The sequence below is a fragment of the Lepidochelys kempii genome, chromosome 3 (genome assembly GCF_965140265.1).
Source record: "Lepidochelys kempii isolate rLepKem1 chromosome 3, rLepKem1.hap2, whole genome shotgun sequence".
Taxonomy (NCBI): Eukaryota; Metazoa; Chordata; order Testudines; family Cheloniidae; genus Lepidochelys; species Lepidochelys kempii.
In genome coordinates, this window is record NC_133258.1 from 85,006,236 (window position 1) to 85,032,767 (window position 26,532).

Below are 26,532 nucleotides of genomic sequence, written 5' to 3' on the forward strand. Positions count from 1 at the left end.
TTCTTCTAGTAGCTGGTAAATATCAAAATGTGAGCGGGGGAGGCATGACCTTTCAACAAACCCAGTATTCCCTGGAAAGATACTGGAATAAATGATAAATTGTGTAATTTGTAAGCACCTAGAAGACATAAGTAATAGACAACAAAGATTTATCAAGAACAAATCATGCCAAATCAACAGAATTTCCTTCTTTGACAGGGTTACTGGCCCACTGGATAAGGCAGAAACTGTAGACATGATATCTTGAGTTTAGTAAGGCTTTTGAAACAGTCCTATGTGACATTCTCATAAGCAAATTAGGGCATGTAGTCTATATTAAATTACTATAAAATGGGCGCAAAACTGATTGAAAGTCCATACTCAAAGGCTAGTTATCAATGTAATGATTCACTATCAAATGGGGGATCTAGTGGGATCCTGCAGGGGTCTGTTCTGGGTCCAGTACTGTTCAATATTTTCATTAATGACTTAGATAATGGGAAGAGAGTATGCTTATAAAATTTGAGGATGACACCAAAATAAGAGGGATTACAAGCACTTTGGAGGACAAGGTTAGGATTCAGAATAATGCTGACAAATTGGAGAACTGGTGTGAAATCAAGATGAAATTCAATAAAGACAAGTGTAAATGACTGCACTTAGGAAGAAAAACAATCAAATGAACAAATACAAAACAGGCGAGCCATAAATACCACTGAAAAGGATCAGGGATTATAATGGATCACAAATTGAATAAGTCAGCAATGTGGTGCAGATGCTAAAAGAGCTAATGTCATTCTGGGGTGTATTAACAGGAGTGTCGTACATAAGACACAGGAGGTAATTGTCCCTCTTTGCTCTGTGCTGGTGCGGCGTCAGCTGGAATAAGGTGTCCAGATCTGGGCACCACAATTTAGTAAAGATGTGGATACATCAGAGAGACCAGAGGAGAAACAAAATATGATAAAAGACTTAGAAAACCTGACCTATGAGGAAAGGTTAAAAAAACTGGGCATGTTTAGTCTTGAGAAAAGAAAACAGAGCAGACCTGACAACAGTTTTCAAATATGTTAAGGGCTGTTGTAAGGAACGTAGTGATCAACTAGTCTCCATTTTCACTGAAGGTACGACAAGAAGTAATGGGTTTAATCTGCAGCAGGAGATATATAGGTCAGATATTAGTAACAAAATTTCTTACTATAAAGGATAGTTAAGCACTTGAATAGGCTTCCAAGGGAGGTTGTGGAATCCCCATCACTGAAGGTGTTTAACAACAGGTTGAACAAACACCTGACAAGGATAGGTATACTTGGTCCTGCCTCAGGATGAAAGAAAGGACTAGATCAGTGGTTCTCAACCAACCCCTGGGGGTACACAGCGGTCTTCCAGAGGGTACATCACCTCATCGAGGTATTTGCCTGGTTTTACAACAGGCTACATAAAAAGCACTACCGAAGTCAGTACAAACTAAAATTTCATACGACTTGTTTATACTGCTCTGTATACTATATACTGAAATATAAGTACAATATTTATATTCATTGATTTATTTTATAATTTTATGGTAAAAATGAGAAAGTAAACTATTTTTCAATAATAGAGTGCTGTGACACTTTAGTATTTTTATGTCTGATTTTATAAGCAAGTAGTTTTTAAGTGAGCTGAAACTTGTGGTATGCAAGAGAAATCAAGCTCCTGCAAGGGGTACAGTATTCTAGAAAGGTTGAGAGACACTGGAATAGATGACTTCTCGAGGTCGCTTGCAGCCCTGCATTTCTATGATTCTATGCTGGATCACAACCAAGTGTTTAAAAAGAGTTTTATTCCACTGATGAGGAAGATTTCCAGTGGAACACATGCATGTGCTTCTAGTCCTGGAAGGGCCCTTAAATATCAGACTTGAAATGTGACATTTATATATGGAAAGCTTTTAAATCATACCTAGAAGTGCTTAAAGTTTGTTTCAAATGTATCTCTCCCACACAGACTTGTGTAACTAAAGCATCTAGCTTCACTGGTGGAAGGACACAATCTCAATTTGTTTTAAAAATACTAAATTTTTAAAATAGATAATCTGTAATATTAATTACATTATAGTTAAGGTTACCCAACTTTCCACTAATGACCTTGTTTTCGGTTGCTTATAACTTAGACAAATTTTAACCATTTGGGCTCCAGTTTTCCATGTTTGCCTTGAGCTGAATTTTTTGGAAAAGTTTCTGTAAAAACAATTTAGCCATTTCAGAAAATAAGGTTAGGGGAAAACACATTTGTTTTGCCAATGTTAAATTCTTACAACATTTAGTTGATAAACCAGCATCTCTATACTTCGAAACAGCCTAAGGAGCAAAATACCTTTTGCTGCCCCAGTGAAAATCCACCCAAGTTCATGCAAATGGTAACTTTCGTAGGCTTAGTGAACATTTGTTAGAGGTTGGTAGCAAAATTCTTCCAACCTTCTGACCTCACTGAGCATGCTCCCCCACAGAACTTGCTAAGCATGCACCAGCACAGGGCTTCGCAGGACTTTTCCTACAATTGCTCATCCTGGTTGCCAGGGGCTGTTGTGGCACCAAGACTGGGTGTCAGGCAGCACGAAGGAGAAGATGAAAGCTGCCTGAGACATGAATGCAGAGGGTTGAGGAGCAGAGTGGGAATGAGGAACAAAAGGGAAAGGGCGTACAGGACAATTTGGGGCAGACAAGTACCTACGAGGGTTGAGGCAGGGAAAACAGAGAAAGGGGAGAGTGGCAAAACATCTGTAACTACAGCAGACTCCTCTCCAGAACCCTGAGTAGAACCCAGAACTCCCAACATCCTCAATAGGAGGGATATCATTCATTATCTGAATATCTGTAAGACTACTAGAGAAAGGTCACATTCCCTTCTAGTGGCTGGTCCATACAGAGAATAACAGCCTACTACCACCACAAATTATTCCATTAGCTCAAGTGGTAGAGGGCTATACTATGGTTCTAAAGGTTTCAACCCCACTGACAAACCAGTGGATGGGTACCTGTTCAGGCTGCCCCCTTTCTAGGTTTTCCCAGGATCATCCTTTTTTCTGAGGCAGCTGGCCAGGGAAATCTGTAAGAGTGATAAGTACAAACTGCCAGCTGTCCAATTTTAGGGGCTCAGGATAATCCTGTGTGTCTGAATTTTTTGCACCTTGGACCTGACAACCTAGTGTCCGAATGGTTCCAAAAGATGGAATGTTGTTTTTCCCCCTTATTTGCTTTTTCAAAATCCTAAAAAGTTACATACAAAAGAATACATTAAAAGACCATCAAAGCTGCAAAGTAAAGCACCAAAGTTGGGAAATGTTATTAAGGTTGCCTACACAACCTTAATTTGCAGCCCCTTGTGCATATGCATTGTAACAGTCTTTAATTACATCATTCCATGCTATTTTTTTCCCCACAGGACCCCTAGCTCATTCAGTACACAGGATGGATGGTGCCCATGGAATGACTCAGGGCTGTGTACTAAAAGAGGTTACTCATGCATTGCAGGAGTTAATAAGTGTATATTGAATGAGGTGGGGGGGCTACAGAGAGAGAGAGTTTAAGAAGCAAGGAAAATCTATAAAAAATGTAGTCTTTTTTGACAGCTGTAGTTTAGTTGTAATGAGGATGCTTACTAATGCTCTAGCCTATTTTGTAAAAGTGAAGAACTTCCTCAAGACTTAGGCTTAGATGGTATCATAGTGGCAGTACATGATACAACCAGTGACTGGCTAACACCAGGTGCTGAGTGGCGGCGAAGTAACTGGCAAGCCTCAGAAATGCCAATGCCTTCACGAGGATTGGCACCTGAGTAGGCAAATGGAATCTTCAATGGAGAAAATACCATCAAAAGGCAGAAGAGTTAAATCATGATTTAACCAACAGCAGCCACAAACTGGAGAGAAAGCAGCAGGAAACTATCCTCTGTTAAAGTGAATCACATGTAGCACAAGATGGTGAGACCCTCCAGGCCAGAAGGCACAACAAACCATACTGGATAGGAGGTGCCAGCAATTAAAAGGACAGGCTGTGGTTATGAGTGACTTGAACAGTAACTAAAACACCATGAGAAAATTGGGGACTTAAATATGAATGTTAGCACAGTAAGCTCAGCAGGATGTAATGGGAAACAATGGTTTGGGTTCACAAAATGAGAGAGGAAGACTTTTAGTTGAATTCTGCTGCTCTAATCACCCGGTCATTACAAACATCTTCACCCAAAAACCTGTATGTTTCTATATGTGGAGGTCACTGGATAGTGTGACAAAGAACCAGACAGGCCATATAATAATATAGCAATGCTTGTGATCAAGAGTCCAATGGACAAAGTCTTCCGAGTGCAGACTGTGGGTCAGATCATAGGCTGTTAGCCTCAAGCACAAAATTAAAACTTAACATGATACAACATTTGACAAGTCCACTGCATCTGGATTTGTCCAGAATCAATTAAGTTATATAACTTCAGTCCAGAATGGGTTTTAGGCATTGGCATAGATGAAAGAGAACCCCAGCAAACTTTAGAATAAAATGAAAATTATTATGCTCAAAACCACCAAAGCACACACTCCGAAAAGTCAGCGTAGGATTAAACTATGGTTAATTGAGGTGTTTGAGCTTGAGGAAAATGACAGTGAAATAAAAGCTTGGGAGGCAGAAGAATGTAGAAGAGAATAAAAGTAACTGAGTAGACAGATTCAAAGCGGACTAGATAAGACAAGAGTGAATATACAAGAGAAAAATGTTTGGAACCTGAGAAATATATGAGTGTAATACATAAGTATGTTCACAGTAGTCAGACTTCTTACTGAAAGGTTTTACCCACAATCAAACGTAATAAAAGTTCACGATTGCAGAGTCCTCACTGAGGGTGGTGATAGTAAATGCAGGGGGAGAGATTACTGTACTAATCTTGATACCTGAAGATGACAGATGAGAGAGTACGGAGCCAAAAGCCCTAAAACCTGTGAATGAAAGTGGTAAATGCTATTATGAAAATGAAGCCTGAGAAAGCATGAGGAATAGATCACAAAACTGTTCTCATATGGAAATTTTGTAAGGACGTATGGATGACTAGAAATTGGCGAGAGGACTGGATGAAGGGAATTTTTCTGCCGTTATCAAAGAAGAGAAACATAATAGAGTGTGGTAACTATTATATCATTTCCCTGATAAATCTCATGAAGGCAAAGTTATGCTCTACATAATCCAGGACTACATGAAATGAAGGACAGAAGCAGAACTATTACCACAACAAGCTGGTTTCAGAGAGGGCTGAGGCTCATGTCACCAAGTCACATCACCGAAAAGTGTGGAGAGTACAATCATGCATTGATCACATGCTTCACTGATTAATGGACAAACTGTAGAAGCAGTCGATGAATTTAATTATCTGGGATCATACACATACAATCAAGGAAGCTGTTCCCAAGAAATTGGAAGACTACTAGGGATGGCTCACTCAGCTATGGCCACCTTTAAGAAAATGTGGAAAAAACTTGGCATCTCAAAATGTATGAAGGTGCAGCTGGTGAAAATCCTATTTTTTTCCATAGCAATTTAAAGATGTGAATCATGGAAAGTTAACGCTGCTGACAAGAAAAGAATTGGAGCTTTTGCAATGTGGTGATGGCCAAGACACGTATCTCCCGGATGGGGGTGGGGGGAGGACAAATGCCCATGTTAGAAATATTACTGGAGAGAAGCAGACCCTGATGTCAGAAATCAAATGCAAAACTTATGTACTTTAGTCACATGAGGCACAGAGATGGAAATAACCCTAAGAAAGTCATTATGGAAGAAATGGTGGAGGACCATCATAGTAGGGGATGACCTATGATGAGATGGATGGATGGTGTGCAGCAGATTACCTACTGAGTGCTCGAAGTTACCCTTCACGAACCATCACTTTAGTTAATTCTCATATGTTGTCACTTTATGTCATATTCAGACGTAAACAAATGGATTTTCTTAGTTTACTTTAAGAACTTGCTAACATGTGACCTCATTACAGCTCTCATCTATGTACTGGCCTGAGAGTTGTGAGATGCTGCTCATTGGTGTTGATTAGCTAAATGCAGATTCGTTAATTAATAGTTCAATCACACTTGCTTCTTGAACTCTCTCTTCTGCGTGTTACTGAACACCAAACTTCTTTACTATGCTTCAGAATTAGCAGAATCAAGATGTTTATAAGATTAAGAATGTTTTTCCAAACTGTAGTCTGATAAGGTGTTCAAATATTTTATATCACTTCATCACACTGACAAAAACAGGTAGTTAAGACAGTTGATTGAGCAAGTTTAAAAAGGAACAGATTAATTCCTTTTATAAATTTAGCTTGTCTGATGGATTTGCCCTCAAAAAAGCTAACAACATTTCATAAATAAACACAGTAGGAGTTAGACTGTTAGTTTAAAATGATATTTAAGAAAGGGAACAAGCTTCTAGCCAAAATACAGAACTATGCTCATTAATATTCATGTATATTTTTATACAAAGTTAGGCACTAGACCAGGGCGGGCAAACTACAGCCTAGGGTCCGCATCCAGCTCATCAGAACTCTCCTCCAGCCCAGGATCACCTTCCTCCGTTCAGTCTTTGTCCTCCAGTTGTGTTTCCAGGTGTTGAGTTGTGGGGGGAGTGAGGCCAAGTGATTATGTCACTTCCCCTCTTTTATAGTTTCTTCCAGCTTGCTGGAACGATCCTTTGCTATGACGCGTGTCAAGCAGTCTCCATTGCCTATGTGTTATCTGTGAGAAGTATACAGTTCCTGGGATAATCCTTAGGAGCATGGAGTCCCTTTAATGGGCCATCAGCACTTCTGGCTCCTCCACAGTTGCATCTGATAGGCTGGTTGTGGGTGTTCACAACCTCACAACATATTTCAGTAACACACTCATAGCAAAACTTTGTAACTTTACATACAATGATAGCACATACAATCCAACAGGATATTAATGTTTCACAGGTTAAGACTTTTAAAATGATACCTCACAAGGCATATTTTGTACAAAACATGTCATAATTATATGACAGTGGTGAATATGGGGATTCCAGGGTGCTGTTTTGAAGCACAGAGTGCCACAGTGAGATGCAGGTCTTCACCCAGGAGAGGTGACAGTTGGGAAACAGAAACTTTTACGTGGGTGCCCTTGAGGAACCAAAGAGGGGGAAATAGAGGTGCAGTTATCCTGAAACTGTGACAGACAGTACTATTCAGCAGCAGCCAAGCTACATACTTGTTACCACAAGTAGACATAGAAACAAGTTTTGTCAGTAAACAGGTATATAATTTTTAGAGCATATTCTTGTCTGGAGTTTTACTTGAAGCAAGGAATGGGTCAAGAAGTTATCCAAGGTTTCAAAAAAAAAAAAATTAGTAAACCAGAACTATCCAGAATTTCCCTTACATGTGTAGTTCTCCTTCTAGATAACAATAATCCCTGCCCTCCAGAATACATAAAAAATAACCTCACTTTATTAAATACAAGTATTTGGGTGTGGAAAACTGCCAAACATGGACGGTATTATACCTCTCTATTTGGGAAAGAAAACCCCAATTTACTTCCCAACATATTGAATATTTTTCTATAAGGATTTTCAAAAGGCATTGATCGTACAATGGATAATTATTTCCCTTGATATTCTACTTCTTTGAGGAACTCTCAGGATTCTCAGTCTGATCTCAACCCTCTAGAAGTTGTCTGATTGGACTTGGGCAACAGAGAGAATTCTGCAAGATTATATCTTCAAAGAAACAGAACTACAAAGCAAGTAGTTTTTCCTCCTTTAAAGATATCATCACAAGAATCTCAGTCGGGGAGAGTAGAGTAGCTCAAGAGATGTCCCATCTAATAAGGAGAGCAATAATATGCACTGCATCACGCACAGTTGAAAATACAAGCTATTCTAAACAAGCCACCAGATTTTTTTTAAATAAAGGTTGAGAGGAGTCTGGTGCCTCCAAATATGATGCATTAAATAGACCTTCAAGGTTATGTGTCTCCATAATTAAAAAACTGGAGAAGTTGAACAGGGGACACTAAGAGAAACAAAGACTCTCAGGAGTCTGGACCTCTCTGTTCTCAAAGGCAGGTCATGGCAAGTCCGAGACATCAAATCAGGGCTTCACCCCTAAATACATGCAATTTTACTTTGGGAATGTATGTAGGCCCATGGGAGCCATGTAGCTACCAGCAACTGGTCATGATTAAAATATCTGAGGTTTCAAGTAAAACCTATCCTCCCTCTAATAAGGCTCATATTATCTAGGTCAAATTACTAGAAGATTGAAACAGACTGTAATGTTCACGGAATGGGTGTCAAGAAGTATTTGGACTACCTATAGTTTGTCAGATTGGGACCTGGAGCTAGAAAACCACACTTGGTTTGCTTATTTATGGAGTGATCCAGGGGCAGTAGTGAAGACTGGGAAGGAATAATATGTGAGACATAGAGAGAGGGGATATGGCAAAGAGCAGAGAGGGAATTCTAGGATGTTCACTAGATGAGGCAGTATAGAGAAAAACTGGTAACTCCACTTCCTCCTACGCTTGGATGACTATTTCAAACAATTGTGCCAGCAAATGACTGGTGCCAAATTTGTCAGGACTAAGTAATGATTGAGCCTTAATCAACATGAAAGGCTACAAGGACATTACTTAATCCCTGACAATCCACTGAAGCACTAGTTTGGGTCACAAGATGCATTTCAATTTTGGGGCAGGGGGGGATTATTCTCAGAGCTGCAAAATTCTCTAACAAGATCTTTGCCATGTGATGACACCATTCTTTCTCTCATTTATCCTGCAGGAGCTCCTCCAGCTACTGCTGCTGCTCAGTGTCCTGTTGCTACAAAATCATTTCTTCTGAGCCACCGCTGGGTTCCCTCCTGGTCATCACCAGGAATCAGACTAATTCAAGAGTGGGACTTCACACCTGAGAGTCTCATGACACTAGCACCAAAAAGCCCAATGGTTTCTCCGTTTCAAAGAGATACTTGCAAGATTGTTCTTACTAAGCAGATTATGATCCCATCCTTTCCTAAAAGTTCAAGTGAAGTTTACAAGCAGTTATCCTGGATACTGACTGAATCCAATATGAAAAGTGAACAATAACTGACAACTCAGGCATACTGAACATGGTGGAATCAGAAATAATTGCATTGCAAAAGATCTTAATATGACTTCTTGCATCAAGGAGTCCAGAAACTGCATTATTTACACTGAAACTAGCACTGACAGTTTGGGGAATTTATGTAAATTTATGAATTCCATGTGAGTTAATGAACCCTATTGCTGACTATGACCTTCTGTGTGTATTAAAATCTTCTGCACATGGCAGAAAATAGACAATGTCTAAGAAACTGAAATAGGAACATCAAGGACTATCAACAACTGAATAGCCTTGCCCTAGCAGAACAATGGAGGCTACCAACCAAGACTATTGACTGGTTAATGATTTATTAGCTGAAATAACCATCTATGCCACAAGCCTGTAAGAGGGAAAGGGGAGCTAACTCTTGTACATTTCTATGAGGAAAGTGTGTATAGTTAAGACATTCTTTTGCAAAGTCTGCATGTTCCTTGCTTTAACTGTCAAGTAGCCTGATAAGTTAAATCATAAACTAGAGCACTCACAAGGGTGATGCTCTGGGGAGGGCAGGCTTACACTATTGGGAGACTTGGGGGTCTTGTGGTCTTAAGCAACTAGGCACTGATCTTGTGGCTTAGAAGAACTGGGCCCCACATCCTAAGAATGGGTACTAGGCAGGAGTCTGTAACCCCAGGAGTGTGCCTGTCTTGTAGTCTGGCCTCAGATGCTACTCAGATTCAGGAGGCGTGAAGCATGCAGGATCCTAAGCTTGGTTCCAAGACAGCAGCCTGGTGTCAGATGACAAGAACAACTCAGGCAGAGCTGTAACTTTCCTTCATTCTTCTAGAAAAATAAGAGCTTTTATTCAACATCATCATGGTAAGGACTTTTGAAATGCAGTTACAGTACCCCTGATTGAAGCATATTCAGTTTGCGTTGCATAGCACAGCCGACTGAACAGATATAAAAATAATTCCCTAGTCTGGTCTAAAGTCTATCTAATACACAATTAATGCAGGTCATCATGCACGGTAACATGCCATTATTAGTCTCCAATATTAGCTAAAACTATTCTATTTACATGAACTACTCATTCAGAGTAAGTGCTATATTCTAAATACCAACACTCAGAGTAATATTTTTAGCCTATTACACTAGCATTCTGGACAACAGAACACTAGAATCATATCAACATTGTGCTTTGCAGTATTCTGATTATTCACTATTGAAGCCAAATTATTGCATACAGAACAAGTAAGCTGATCTGAGCTCTTTGTTCTCTGCCTGCACAAGTTAAGCAAAGGGTACTATTTTAGGAAGTTCACCTGCATTGCTCTTTTTATGGGCAGTATTTTGGATGTTAAAGTTTAGAACAAAGTACTTGGAATTAAGCAAGTTGATCAGCTTAAAAGCTGAGGAACTAAGATCTCTTATAAAAGTGTATCTGTATTTCAAGATGATGAGCTGTAGATCCACTTTCAGAACTCAATTTTTGCTTTGTCTGTCAGGCTATGCAACCTGTCAGAGCAGCATGAAAAGGGAGAATGTGAGAAAGGGAGCGACCATATTAAGGTAGATAACTAAGCATGCTACAGCTAGAAATTATTATTGATGTATGCAATTGAAGCATCACTATCATGCACTGTCAAAAGACTATGATACTATACATGCGCAGTATACTATTTAAAATACTTTTACCTTCATTCCTAAATGCCCAGATGAAAAACTACATTAAGATGGAGTTAAGGTTAAGAATATATATTACTATTTAGGATAAAAATACTGGAGAATATGTTGCAATTATCCCAAATTATATAACAATCATATAACTGCTTGTTGTCCCATAATAGATTAAACTGATTTTTAAAAACATTAAAACTTTTCTCCCATTGTTTCCCTATGGGGAAGAGTTAAGGTTGATTGGTTGTGGATTTTCACACCCCTGAGCAATGTAGTTATACTGATACAAGTCTGTAGTGAAGACCTTGCTTGTGAAATTTTTGCCTACTATTTTTAGAAACACAAAGTTTATTTCTCTAATCTTTTAAAATCTTTAGTTTTCAATTTATTTACTTTTCATTTAACGACACTTTATAGATACTCAACTTCACCATTCGGCCCTGGGATATTTCACACACCAATATGAGAGAAAAGTTAAAAAAAAATAAGATGACATCTTAAAACCACAAGAGTTAGGACAGGGACTTACCTAAAATTACTATAAATTTTAAAAATGTATTAGATTGCCACTAATAGTACCCTTTTAACCTATCAGAGATAGGGATACAACCAGAAGTAAATTTATAAGGATGGCTTAGGGTTTGTCTACACTACAGAATTAGATTGACTTAATTTAGGTCAACCTAGAGCCAAGGGAGCTGTTGGTATCCACACTACCCTCCTTCTGTTTGGTAATTCTTTTGTGAAAACAACTGTCCTGAAGTGGATTCAGCATTCTTTCAGTCAAATACATCACTATTTGAAACAATCTTTTCAGTTTAATTACTACTTTGTTTCATCCAAGGCGAAACCTGAGATATTAAAAAATGCTGGTTTTGTTTCAATTCCTGAATGCCAGCAAGCAAGGTCAAGAGAAGATACATCTTTGGGAAGTAGAAAACAAAGTTTACAATTGTTTTTTCTTTACATGATTCATTTTCCCATTCAGTGTTTAAGTTATAATTGAAGGAGGAGGGGAGTGTGGAAATAAAGGAGAGGTTATGGAAAGACTATTCAGCTCCTGACAACCCCCATTCAGTCTTGCTTCTCAAACACCTTTCCTGATATTCAGTTGTCACCAGTTTAAAACTTAACACAGCAAAAATGAACTAATATTTCCTCCCAAACATTCTTTTCTTTCTCCCCTCTCTAACATCCACTGTCCTCCTTGTGCAAGGGGTTGGTAACTTATCCATTCCTTGTGGGCCCCCCTTCTCTCTCTTCAGTAAGTCAATCACTAAATCTTGCCAGTTTTTCTTCAATAGGTTATGAAAATTGGCCCTCTTATGCTATCAGTCCAGTTTTCTCTACTCCCATGACAAAAACCCTTAACTGTTTCTTATCTTGTCTCCTACTCTTGTCATCTAGATTCATCTGGTTTCCCCTTCAAATCCTACAAGCACATCACCACCTTTGTAGTGGCACTGGATGCAGTGGAAAATGATATATAATGGTGTGGTATTTGCATAGCGTGGGCAGCAGAGCCCAGAGCACCTCACATCTTTAAGAGGTCTCAGACATTGAAGAAGGGGGAGGCATGATACATCCCTAAAAAACTCTGCACATGAGAGCCTTAAGGAAAGAGCAGCAAGTATCCATCACCATTCACTTTGTCCTGTTGGAAAGTAGAGCCACTTCATCATCTCCAGCTATGTCATGTCATTTCATTCACAGTTATCAATCATGACAACACTAACTACATAATTCTTATTTCATGATTTTTCAGTGTGTTTTGCAACTAGCAAGTTGTACAGATTCATTTAATTTGTATGTGTTGCTTGTTATGGGGGTATATGGAGTTTTTTTTCTTTTTAATTACATAAATTATAGTGACAAATTTTCAGGTTCTGCTTCAAGCTAAGAAACCAACAGTAGTGCTCTACACTTACCATGCTAAGTCAAATAATATACTTCATGCAGCAACACAAGAAATTTTACTATGATAAAGTACATGGCATTGCACATTCAACACGTCAGAAGACAAGCAGCACAAGCCATTGAGTAGGACGTATGTGGGTGAATTGAGCCGTCTGACTTAATTCCCAGCTCTTCTGTAACTTGTGGTATGACTTTAGAGAAGTCTAGGGTTGCTAGGTGTCCAGTTTTTGACCGGAACACCCACTCGAAAAGGGACCTTGACAACTCCAGTCAGCACTGCTGACCCGGCCATTAAAACAGCCATTTAGTGCAGCGGGGCTAAGGCAGATTCCCTGCTTGCCTTGGTGCTGCACAGCTCCCGGAAGCAACCAGCATGTCCCTGGAGCTCCTAGGTGCAAGTGCGATCAGGGAAGTTCTACACTCTGCCTCCACCCTGAGTGCCACCCCCACAGCTGCCATTGGCTGGAAACTGGATTATTCCTATAAATAATGGGGAACAGATGCCCCAAATCATCTCTCCCTTCATCTCTACTCATGGCATTGACAACAATTAAAGGACAAAGGAGGCATCACTGGACTGGGGAGGGATCCTGGAAGAAAGGAATTCCACCACTAAGACTGCTCGAATGTACAGTAAGTCACTTAAAGACGTCCTGATTAATGTTGTTTCGTTGTTACGTTGCTGATCAATTAGGGAACATGCTCATTTAAAGTTGTGCAATGCTCCCTTATAACGTCGTTTGGCAGCCACCTGCTTTGTCCACTGCTTGCAGGAAGAGCAGCCCGTTGGAGCTAGCTGGTGGGGGCTTGGAACCAGGGTGGACCAGCAGCCCCCCTAAGTTCCCTGTGGGACAGCCGCCCAGCAGGCTATCAATTGTTGGCAGTTCAGCTGTCCCTCCTCCCACTGCCATGTGCTGCTCCTGCCCTCTGCCTTGGAGCTGCTCCTGGGAGCCTCCTGCTTGCTATGCAGGGGCAGGGGGGAAGAGAAGGGGATTAATGTCAGGGTTTCCCCTCCCCCTGCTCCTCCACCCCATCTCCATGGGGCGGGGGGACATGACAGGGCTCAGGAGGGAGGGAGCTTCCTGGCAGCAGCAGCTGCTATCTCAACTTGCTGATCTACTTAAAAAGACAGTTTACTTAGAGTGGGGTCAGTGTACATAAAGAGGCAATGCACATCTCTCTCTCACACAGGGTTTGTGCCTCTGTCTCTGTCTGCCATGCTGTCTCCCCTCCCTCCATTTGTGCTGCCTTGTAGAGTGTGAGGCTACATTAACAACGAGTTAACCCTTGAGGGCTCAGCCAAAAGCTAGTTCATCATTTAGCAGTAAGGCATTCCCTGGGAAATATCTCACCCTTTGACTTCACCACCTCAACCAAGCTTCACAATCATCATAGCTGTGTACAGTATTAAATTGTTTGTTTAAAATTTATACTCTGTGTGTGTGTGTGTGGGTGTGTGTATATAGTTTTGTCTGGTGAAAAAAATTTCCCTGAAACCCAAACATCCCCCACCCCCATTTACATTAATTCTTATGGAGAAATTGGATTCGCTTAACATCGTTTCACTTAAAGTCGCATTTTTCAGGAACATAACTACAACTTTAAGCGAGGAATTACTGTAGTGAGAGATTTTTGCTTTGAATTCACTTAGCTTGTTAGGTTAGGCGTTAGTTGAGTTCTACCTTTTATTTCTTTGTAACCAATTCTGACTTTTATGCCTCTTTACTTGTAATCAGTTAAAATCTATCTTCTTATAGTTAATAAACTTGTTTCATTGTTTTATCTAAACCAGTGTGCTTGCACTGAAGTGTTTGGGAAACTCCATTGAACATAACAGGATTTATGCATATCATTTTCTATTAAAAAAATGATAGACTTTATAGGAGCTTCTATTGTCCAGGAGAGGGCTGAGCAGTATATGACACACATTTCTGAGGGAAGTCTGGGTCGGCAAATTTGCTGGTATTCCTTTGCAGTGTAATTCAAGGGTGGCTGGCTGTAGCACCCTGGCGGTATAGCTGGGAGTAATTTGCAAGCTGAAGCGACAGTGAGATCAGGCCATGAGCGATCGCTGTCTCAGCAAAGCTGTGTAAAAGGCACCCCAGGTTGGAGAACTGAGGGAACACTGCTGTTCAACAGTACAGATTGTACCCTGGGAATTCTCACAACCAGACATTAGGAGTCCCAAGCCCCTTTCCCCCAACTTCCTCAGGGGATGCCACCCAAAAAAATCTGTTCCAACTCCTGTTTACCCTTGAACCATCTTTCTTCTATAATGAGTATGGGCATGGGCCAACTGTTGCTGGTCTGAGATAGAACATGTTGCTACTGCAGTGCACAGGATATAAATCCCACCCCACCCAAGGCTAGGATGTAAGGCTAGGATTTCCCCACACCTGGACCTGCCACTTCACTGAACAAAGTGGATGGTGCAAAGGGGAGTTCCCCTTCCCTCTCCTCACAATTCCTTAAGAAAACTCCTCCTTCTGTAGCCAGACAAGAGGACTCTACATCTAGTTGCAGTGAGTACATTCTCTCTATGAAGATATTTTAGTTAGTTTTGTCCATAAATCAGTCACTCCAGTCCCTTAGTCATTTTGGCTGCTCTTCAAATTACTTTTGATCATCTGACAACATCTCTAGTACTGCGGTACCTTAAAACTGTACAACAAATTCCTGTTGTGGACTCTCTGACTAGTACCATACAGAAAGGGTCAACGATCACCTCCATACTCCACAAAGTGAAGCTTCTGGATATGCAGCCCAGAAGTGATATTGGCATCCGGGTGAATTTGATTTAAATCATAATTTAAATCACTAGTCAGGAAGATTCAATTTAATCATGGATTTCTACATAAAAGTGCATTCTTGTTGGTTATTATAACCTTAATACATATTCTTCACAACTCAGAGATAGATGTAGGTTTCATTTTTAGAAGGTACACACTATACATTTTTCAAGTGATTTATTTTAAAAACTTTTCAGATTAGTTTTACAGCTCTATCAGAAAATGAATGATTGTTTGGTTGTTTCATTTACCAAAGCTAATTGAAGCAGATATTTATGAAGTCATTGGGAGGTGAACTATCTCAAGTTCAACAGGTTAATCATTAATATTTGGAGGATATTCTTGCCATGCTGTATTAGGAGGAGAAATCACCAGACAGACATTTAAATTGTTGTGTTTAACTAAAACAACATTATGTATTCTGGATTTTTTTTTCCTTCAACAGCAAACATATATTTTAACAAAACAAGCATATGAATTTTTGAATTTTAGTTAATACAGTTTTTTTTTAAATCAGCTTTGTTTTTATTAAAATTGTTTTTAACTAAAATAGTTAAATGAAATATTTATAAAAAATTAAATTGACTGTCCGCCAGGTCAACATGAGAAACTTAAAATGTTGGCTTTGCAGCTAACTCAGTCGTCTTCACCTTCATTTTCCTGTTTGTTCATAATCTGGAAAAGAAAAACAAGCTTTCCTGCTTTTTCAGGTCCCAAACGATTTCTCAATTTGGAATGAATTAGTCCAAAGGAAGAAAATATTCTTTCTATACCAGTAGAAGAAGCTACTGCTGTTAAAAGTGAGATGATCACTTCAACAGTCTCTGAATCCAAGTGGTTAAGTGACTTCAGTTCACTGGTGTGACTTTCTTTAAAACATCATCAGCAAACATATATTTCTTGAATGGTTCTTATTCCCAAATCAGGTCTCTTTTACAGCCTGCTGCCATTACAGGTTTTCCCTTCTAGTGAGAGAATGGTATGGTAGATCTCAAAGCAATGAAGGCTACACTCAGAAAGACTTCAAGACTACAGGAATATGCTGCTCAGTTTCACTTTTGTTTCTAATGCCCGTCACTCCCTTCTCACATTTATCTCCAGACTTCTTCTCCTTGTTCAGATCTATTCCGCCCCCAACAATCTTCTATTCATTGTACTTTTTGAAACTTTGCACTTTGAGAGAGAGGTAAGGGATTGACTCTGTGTACACAAAATTAAAGAGGGACAATTGGGTTGAGGTTTATTTCTCACCTCGATATATCATTTATTTATTTATTTAAAACATTTTTGCTGTTAACAAGCATGTTATCTCTAGAGACACAAATCCACAGTTTGAGAACTGCAAAACTAAGCATCTCTGATGGTATCTTCTAGACTGAGCACTGAATCCTGTTGGGTAGATAGAAAGAATAACCTAAATAATCTATACAGAAGCCCCTGGAACTCTATAAGATTGGGTCCCTAATCCATGAACTATTGGAACTCATTTACAAAACTTTTCTTAAACATTACATGACTATATTGTCTCATACTATAGAATTAGAATTTATAATCCCTATTCCATTATGAGATATCTTTGAGCTATAATGTATTTTAATTAAAACTATCTTTAGATAGATTTTTTCCCTCAAAAAGCATTTTATCAAAAAAAATCCGATTTTTTTATTATTTTTTTAAATCATTGATTTTTATCCACCCTGATTGGCATTTTTGGCAACATATTACTGTCCACTATCACCTTTAAGTCCTTTTCATCATCATCTCTTTCCAGTTCCTCTTTCTCGTGTCCAGTGTAGTTTTTGGATCATTTCTCACACAGATGTATTAGCTACCATTGTTTGAAGTTCAGTCTCATTTTATTTCCTGCCAATATTTCTAACATTTTAATGACTCTAGGTACAAGTCCCTTATAATCTTTCCAACACCCATTTAAAGTATACGAGCAATATCCCCATTTTACAAATGGAAAAACTGAAAGTGCACAAACAACTTTTAAGTTTAAGACAGAAAAATTATACTTGGGGGGGAACCAACTCTTACAAGTAACTCAAAGGATTATTATAACAAAGATTTTTTCAGTTTACCTGATGTGTTTGACAGCACTGTGAGTATAGTCAGTTAAACTATTATTTCTTATTGTTTCCAAAGATTTTTCACGCAGTAACAAGGGTGAGAAGAGCCATAAAAAAGGAAAATGTAATTGTAAAATCACCAAAATTATCAGGGGAGCTCAGGGTCACCTGTAGTAACTGGAACTCCTTTTAATTCTCTTTTTGAAATTAACTAGACTTTATGCTGAAGGCTACAGCAGTCAGCTTTGGAGCTGGAATCAGATTTTCTGACTCCCAGTCGTGGACTTGGGCCAGTCCTCAGTCTCTCAACTATTAGTCTAGCCTCAGCATTATACCCTACTAACTTAGACCACGTCTACCCTACCACTTATGTTGGCAAAACTTATGTCGCTCCACTCAGGGGTGTGAACAAAACACCAACACCACCCCACGTGACACGAGTTTCTCTGCTGTAAGTGGCAGTGTGCACAGCTCTATGTCAGTGGGAGAGCTTCTTCCACCGATACAGCTACCGCTGCTCGTTGGAGGTGGTTTCATTATGTTCACAGAAGAACTTTCTCCTAACGGCACAAAGCGCTACACGAGAGGTCTTACAGTGGTGCAGCTGCATTGGTGCCACTGTAAGCTCTCTAGTGTAGACGTAGCCTTAATGTGTCTTGCAAATTTAGCAAAAAGAAAAGGAGTACTTGTGGCACCTTAGAGACTAACCAATTTATTTGAGCATAAGCTTTCGTGAGCTACAGCTCACTTCATTGGATCCATACTGTGATCTGTAGCTCATGAAAGCTTATGCTCAAATAAATTGGTTAGTCTCTAAGGTGCCACAAGTACTCCTTTTCTTTTTGCGAATACAGACTAACACGGCTGTTACTCTGAAACTTGCAAATTTAGATTACTCTAACAAGCTATTTACCTGTACCAGGAGATCACAGAGGAATGTGTTAAAACTGAACCCAATACAGATTGCCCTCCACAGCACTGCACTGGACAGAACTCTAACCACTTTGTGTTCACAGTCATTCCTTTGTAAAGTGATAATGGAATTTAAATGATAATCAGTTTGTATTTTTAACATCCTGTTGCTTTTCCAAAACTCCACTTGACTATACTGATGGAAGTCTACATAGAATTAGTCATCCGTGGAAAGATAAGAACTTACAAGTGTCTTTAAAAACTGAATGTGTACAGAGCAGCTCTGTAAATACACCCTTATACACACACACACACACACAAAATAGTTTTGTTTAAAAAAAAAACAAAACACTGAACACTATCCTATGTTCCTATAGGTCTGAGTGATTTGAATGAGGTGTTTAGAATTATATTCTCCAGCAAATATTCATGCTGTCTGAAGTGTTCATCAACATTTGATTTTTTAAAACCTTAGATACAGCTAAGTTTTAATCACAGAATTGCAATACAATGAAATGAGATGAGCAAGGAATAGTAACAGCTAGCTAGGGCACTACAATCCCACCCGTGCAGCATAATAGGAAGGAGAGCAGCACATCTCATTCTCGGCCTAGCTATCAGGTAGTATGGATCATAGAATATCAAGGTTGCAAGGGACCTCAAGAGGTCATCTAGTCCAACCCCCCTGCTCAAAGCAGTACCAATCCCCAACTAAATCATCCCAGCCAGGGCTAACATCTAACAATTACCAGACTTATTAGAAACTACAGCACAGTTCTACACAGTAGTGATTGGAAAAGTAGAAGCATTCACAGCAGGTCATTCTTTTGGATTTTAAAAATAATTTTGATGAAGCATTGGCACCTTCTGTGTTCAGGTAGCACACAATACCCCTAGGGGATTTTCCATATTTAAAAACCTCACACATTTAGTAGACATACTGAATTACCTCACTAGGACAACAAGAAAACCTAACTTTTTAGCACCACTTCACTCAATTTGTACTAGACTGTGCTATTAAATGTATCACAAAATGGATAAGGGACACTTACCACCACCACATTACTGAGCAACTAATAAATTTCATATCCTTAACAATTCTGAGGTTGGGGATGAAAATATTTATTCAAAAACAAAATAAGATATTTGACGCAACACTTGACAGAGACCTCCACTCAGCCCATACAGAACACACTGGCTAGCATGAATATACCCAGAATACTCTTTAATTTGGTTTATTTGTGTGGAACGGGGTTGTTTGTTAGCTTTGTCTTTTTTTTTTTTTTTTTTTTTTTTTTTTTGCTAAAACACTCAGGGCCTGCTTGGGGCCCTGAACATAAGTGCTTAATTAGCACATTTATGAGCTATATGAAGCCCGGATGTACCAATCAGTGGAGTTGCACCTGCATCTCACCACCACCTCCACACAAAGTCATGTTTTGTAAATACGTTTTTTGAAAGCTGGATTTTCTACTTTAATACAACGTTTACAAAACTTTTTCAAGAGTTAGGTTATTTAGCCTATTTTTCCCTTTGCCTCACCATCCCTCATGACTTCAAGTGAAACAGTAAAGTTACTGGGTGGAGCATGGGGCAGAAAATTGCTGGTGCCCATCTTTTGCAGGGAGAAAGGGACACTGAGACACACACACATACTTTACTACCAAGGCTACCACAGGTCATCCTCAAGCCCTTACCCCAATCAGGACACCCTGACTCCCCCACACCCCCCTCCTACCACCCCCCACACACATGCACAAGGGCTCTCCCCAATCTCCCTGATACTGCTCACCCACCAACACACACACACACACTCCCCACTTTCACCCCAGGGCTGTCCCCCTCCCACAACCAACCCCCATCTTCACCCCAGAATTGTCCCCTCCCTCCCACTGCCCCCCACCTCTACACCCTGGCTCTCTCCCTCCCACTGTCCCCCCCAAAGCCAACCCCACCTTCACACGCCCCTTGTCCTATGTCGTCCACGTCCACACACCCACCCACCCCCCGCCAGCTCCCCCTTCGCACCCGGACTCGCCGCACAACTACCGATTCCCCGCAAGCCGCGCTCCCCTGTATATGTGGGGCAGGCGGGGATTTCTGGGAATTCCCACTGGCGGGGGGCGCGGCAGCCAGCCCCGCCCAGCCCCGCTGTCACCGCCAGCCCCTGCCCCCAGGGGCCACCGACAACCGCAGCCTCCCCCGCGCCCACCCCACGGCGCGAAGCTGCGGGGTCGAGATGGTGCCCCGGGAGCCGGCGGGCGGGGGGGGAGCACACCCAGGGACTCACGGCACCGCGGCCGCCCCCGGCTCCCCGCCGCCCCAGGAGAGCCGGGGGACCGAGCCAGGAGCCCCCGTTCCGTGCCAGCGCCGCCTCCCCTCTTACCCGTCCTTGCGCCGCGCTTTGTAGACGTGCCCATAGGTGCCTCTCCCCACTTTGCAGCCCTCGTACTCGAACAGATCCTCCACCCGCTCGCGCTCGGCCGCCAGCTTGGATTTGAACTCGTAATCCATGGCTCACCCATGGGGGAGGGGGGCGCGGCGGGATCAGCGCCCCCAGCGCCGGGAACCCCCTCCCTGCACCATTTCCTTGTTTTGGGTTGCGGTGTGTTTTTTTTTTTGTTTTTTGTTGTTGTGTGGGTTTTTTTTTTTTTTTTTTTGCTCCCCTCCGCCGCCACCCGCTTCAACTGGGGCGGCTCGCAGCGTCGCGCGGAGCATTCTGGGACTGGTAGTACAGCTGGCGGCAGGGGTCCGAGGGCCCCTGGCGGCAGGCGGCGGTGGGCGAACTACATTTCCCAGCATGTCCCTTAACACCCTGTCCCTGTCAGCGCCTGCGCTCTGGTCTCCCTGGGCTGTTGAGCGTTTCAGCAGGCGCTGGGAAGTTGCTGACTCTTCACTTTGCCCGGCTGAGGGGGAGCAGCGGCTGCATGAGGTGGGGGTTCGTAGGGAGACCGTGCTCCATGCCTGCGCCGCAGCTGCCGCCTCAGCCCTTCGGCTGGGGGGGGGGGGCGGGGGGAATGGGAAGGACTCAGGTGCTGCCTGGAACTTGTTTATCTCGTGAGCTGCCACTCAAGCGGTGGCCCCGCCTTCCCCCTCACCTTTCTTCCCGATTGGCCCAGGCTAACCCCACCCATTCGCTCCTTGGGCCACGGGCATAGGCGGGAATGGCTGCCCTGCTCGTCAGTCAGGGGCCCTGGCACGCGCTGCTGGGGCGGAGCTGCTGTGGACAGAGCGGCCGGGGCCGTGGCAGCGCGGAGCGGGAGCTGCCTTCTGTGTTGCGCGGCTGCCCTCGGCCCGGCCTCGTGCCTCGCAGGGTGGTGTTGCCTGGACGGGGCAGGTGACGGCTCCGAGCGGTTGCGGAGGGGATGGAGCTGGGGGGTCCATCTGTCCTTCCCCCGAGGGGTCAGAGGCGGAGAGAGCTGCCCCTCCCTGTGTAGCCCCCGCCCCCCCCCACACCCCCTTTGCAGCAGAGCGGGGCGGGTCTGTCACCCTCGGCCCCCAATAAAGTGCGGGCAGAAGAGGCCCGGCTGGGTAACGCTTTAGTTTCCTTCCCGACCAGACCAAGAGGACAAGAGATCTGAAGGTGTCCACTAAATCCTGCATTGCACGCTGACATTGCACTAGGGCAGAACCATGGCTTAAGGAAGTGTTGCAAAACCAAAGGTTTGCCCAGAACTCGCTTCACAGAGGTGAACCTATATGGCCGGCCAGCCCATGGCGGTGGGAGTGAGACACCATGTGCACTCCTGACTCACCATCGACCTGACAACATCCCCAAGAGGCTACTACTCTGTAAGAGGAATCATCTAGTCTTAAATCCGTCTTAAGCATGATTATCAAGAGAAGGGTTACATCCTTGGTGTACATTTAAGTTGGGTTGGAATAGCTACTTCAGTTAGAGGTGCAAAAAAACTACACCACTGATATCCATAGCTATGCTGACAAAAACCCCACTGTAGGCACAGCTATGTTGACAGAAAATGAGGTCTGTCAAAATAACCAGTTTTCAGAAGTGAGCTGTAGCTCACGAAAGCTTATGCTCAAATAAATTTGTTAGTCTCTAAGGTGCCATAAGTCCTCCTTTTCTTTTTGCGAAATAACCAGTGTCATTCAGGCACGTGATGTTCCTACAACAAATCTGTTGTTACAGGTTGCATCTACATTACAGGGCTATGCGAGCATAGTTATACCTAGGGCCCTACCAAATTTACAGCTGTAAAAAATGCATCACAGACCATGGAATCTGGTCTTCTGTGTGCTTTTACCCTATAAAATAAAGATTCCACAGGGGAGACAAGCATTACTTAAACTGGGGGTCCTGACCCAAAAGGTAGGGGATTGCAAGGTTATTGGAGGAGGATCGTGGTATTGCCACCCTTACTTCTGAACTGCCTTGAAAGCTGGGTGGCTGGAGAGTGGTAGCCGCTGGCAGGGGACCCAGCTCTGAAGGCAGCAGCACAGAAGTAACAGTCGCAATACCGTACCAGGCCATCCTTACTTTTGCACTGCTCCTGGCACTGGCACTGCCTTCCAAGCTGGACTCCTGGGCAGCAGCTGATGCTCTCCGGCTGCCCAGCTAGGAAGGCAATGCCACTGCCAGCAACAGCGCAGAAGTAAGGGTCGCAATACCATGCTCCCCCTACAATAACCTTGTGACCCCCCCTGCATACCCTTTTTTGAGTCAGGATCTCTATAATAACAACACCATGAAATTTCAGATTTAAATATCTGAAATCATGAAATTGACCAAAATGCACTGTGAATTTGGTAGGGCCCTAATTATAGCGATACAGGCTACATAGGGTAGACATATGTTTCAAGCTGTTCTCAGAATTTTAGTGATATATGGTCACATATAACCTTTTTTTTTTTTTAAAGGAGAAGCCATTTTGGCTTTTTTTTAACTGAAAATCAGTGCCATAAGGACTTTGCTCTATCAACAATGTAAACCTCTATTATCAATTCTTCCATTATGCATGGAAAAAACTTCCCATCAAATCAATAAAGCTGCCACCTTATCCTCAACTCACTTCTGCCATGACACCTACAAAACACTGACAGGTGATGTTGGCTAGGCATGGCAGGTGGTAAACTCAGACTATTGGCTAATATGCAAAACATACTTGTTTTACTTTTACCTTGTCATCCCAGAAATATCCTTTGTTCAATGAATCTACTTGTTGCTGATTATTATAAACAAAGACTGAGTTCTCTGGGGAGGGCCTGTTTTCTTGTTACTCATGTAGCAAGGTATGGACCTGAGTCTTGATGTGAGCTTTTTGGTGCCTTTGTATTGTCAGTGAATTCTAAACAATGTGAAAACATAACTTCATAACCAGGCCAATATCAGTCCTAAATATATTGGGCCTACAAAGGAGTCCTCAAACAGACATCGTGAAAACTAAGTGTTGAAGTTTTAGAGACTAAATTACTTTGAGCTCTCAAATATTTTAAATACTTTATTAATTTTTGAAATGTTTTTCTGCTTATTTTGAAGCTTCTCTCCCTTGTTTGGAGGCCTCCATGACTTAGTGTTTGGGGCTAAGGTAAGTAGAAGAAATTTGTCTTAATTGGAACCTCTAAATCGAATTTTGTATAGTGGTAAGTGTTTGGATTCAAATCCTGCACCTGATTGGTACGGCAATCATAAAGGGCTATAAAAGTCGTGACAAGAAGCTTGTATCTGAAGTGGCAAAGGGGGACCATAATTATTCTAACATGATCATTTTTTTTTAGAAAGGTACATGAGTCAGCTTTGCTTCTGCCATAGCTCCAAGTGCTTGTGAATCAGAATTGTCTGATAGCCTGCCTTCTCACTATGCAAGCTTCTCTAATGGTGGATGCTGTCCTCAGCCGGGATTTATTTGTAGATACCAATAAATAAAAATCCATAAGGCCTGATCTTGAGCTGCTACATTGCTGTCTTGCCCAGTGAGAGGTATCAATCCAATGTTAACCAATATAATTAAATAAAATTACATACTTCAGAAGTGTTAATAAAAGTGTTAATAAAAATAAAACCACTATAGAGTTACCCTCTGTGGTCAAAATAATGCTTCAGTATTTCCCATTTCTCACATTTTTCCCCATCCTAAACTTCTGTCATCTTCCTAACTAAGCAACTCCAACTTCTCCACCATAATTTATCTCCCATTTGAAATCCCAGCTGTCTTTTTTATCATCTTTGTTTCTCTTTTCAAACACTCCCCACCTCCTCCTGCCTCCACTTTTCTGACAGTATTTCACCAGTTTCTTCTGAGAAAAATTGACAAAAATGCAACAAGCCCTTCGCCTTTTCCTCACCTTCCCTTCCCCTCCTACAACTCATTTTTCCCTGTCACTGATACAGAAGTTTGTCTGCTCTTGTCCTCTAGCATCTTCATTAACCCCATCCCACCTCCTGATCTCTGTTGCACCCACTCTTATCTCCTCCTTTATCCTTCTCCTTAACCTCCAGCTCTTCCCTGGTTCTCTCTCCTCATAATACAAGCATGCTTCAGTCTCTCCCATCTTAAATCATGCCACCCTTGAACCACTTTTCTCTCCAACTGACATCTCTCTCCCTTTTATCTGTTTCCTCATTCCAAATCCATCCTAGACCCTTTCCAATCTAGCTTCTACCCCTTGCACTCCAATGAAATGCCTCACTAAAGCTTTTAAACTCAGAACCAGTACTCCATCTTCACTCACCTCAACCTGTCAGCTGTCTTTGATACCACTGATGGTGTTCTTTTGATATCTTATTCTCCCTTGGCGTCCATGACTCAGTCCTCTCCTGGTCCTCCTTCTGCATCTCTAATCACTTCTTCAGTATGGTCTTCAGATCCTCTTGTTTCCCCACTCCAACATTTGGGGAAGGGTGGGGGGCAGAAGGCTTCACTATGGTCCCCCTTCTCTTTACCCTCTATACCTTATGTCTACATAAACTAATCTGCAAATTCAACTCATTTCTATGCGGAGAGCTCATAGATCCACATCTATTCTATACCTGTCTCTTTCTATCCAAACTGAAGCCTCAGCCTGTCTCTGACATTTCCTTGTGCACCTGCAGCCATTAGCTTATACTCATGGCCAAAACAGAACTCTTAATCCTCCAGTCCCTCTTTTCTCAGGGAATGTACAACACCTCCATCCCTGTCTCTCAAGCCCAGAACATTCAACTTTGCATTCTCTCTAAATCCTCACATCATGGTTGTGTCAATCTAGGTCAAATCTTATGCAGAAAAAAATCTAAAATACTGCCTTTCCTATCCATCCACACAACTGAAACTCTCATGATCTCATTATTAAGGACCTCATTATCTCAGGCTATATCTACACTACAGCAGCTACAGCGGCACAGCCATGGGCGGCGCATGCACCCCTCATTCAGGGAGGCTAGGCCCCTGCCCTGCCACTTCCACCCAAGACCCCTCCCCACTACCAGTCAGTCTGCTGGCGCAGCCCCGCACCTCAGCTGGCACCCGGACCAGCCCTGAACCTGGGCTGGCCCACTGGCACCCAGAGCAGTCCAGGTGAGCCCCCCAGGGCTGTGGCGGGGAGCATTAGAGGAGGTTTCAGGAGGCTTAGTCTCCCCCAGCCTCCATTACCTGCTGCACATGGACACAGCTGCACTGATGCAGCTGCACTGCTGTAGTGCTTTTGGTGAATACGTTCTAAGTCGACAGGAGAGAGCTCTCCCATAGGCTTAATAATTCCTGCCTCCATGAGAGGTGGTAGCTATGTTGGTGGGAGAAGCTCCCCTGATCATATAGCACTTTCTACACTGGCGTTTAGGTTGGTATAACACGTCACTCAGGGGTGTGCATTATTCACACTCCTGAGTGACGTAAATTAGACCGAAGTAATTTGCCGTGTAGACATAGCCTTAGTTACCACAATGTCCTTTTCTCTGGCTTTGACAAATACGGGCTTGCCTTAGCTATATCCATTCCAGATGTTGCTGCAAAGATCATTGCCCTAGCTTGTCACCCCTCTTTGCATCGCTACACTGGTTCCCCTTTCCCTATTGCAGCAAACAAACTAGTCTTCATTTTCAAGGCCCTCCTCGCATCTTAACTTCCTTCCATTCCCTTCAGGAAAAGA

The 26,532-nt window shown here is 42.1% G+C and overlaps 1 protein-coding gene and 1 long non-coding RNA gene across 3 annotated transcripts in view; one reads left to right on the forward strand and one right to left on the reverse strand.

Annotated features, from left to right (window-relative positions):
* Nucleotides 1–21,249, reverse strand: part of CDK19 (cyclin dependent kinase 19) — a 220,455-nt gene extending 199,206 nt beyond the window's left edge. Inside the window, 2 exon segments of the mRNA XM_073337045.1 lie at nucleotides 20,834–21,085; nucleotides 21,088–21,249. Of these exon segments, the coding sequence (XP_073193146.1) occupies nucleotides 20,834–21,085; nucleotides 21,088–21,249 (414 nt within the window).
* A 347-nt stretch (nucleotides 21,250–21,596) lies between these two features.
* Nucleotides 21,597–26,532, forward strand: part of LOC140908936 (uncharacterized) — a 34,069-nt gene continuing 29,133 nt past the window's right edge. For both annotated transcript variants that reach the window (XR_012158022.1, XR_012158021.1), the window contains exons 1-2: nucleotides 21,597–22,239; nucleotides 23,945–23,993. This is a non-coding gene — a long non-coding RNA (uncharacterized lncRNA). The remainder of the gene's footprint in view (nucleotides 22,240–23,944; nucleotides 23,994–26,532) is intronic.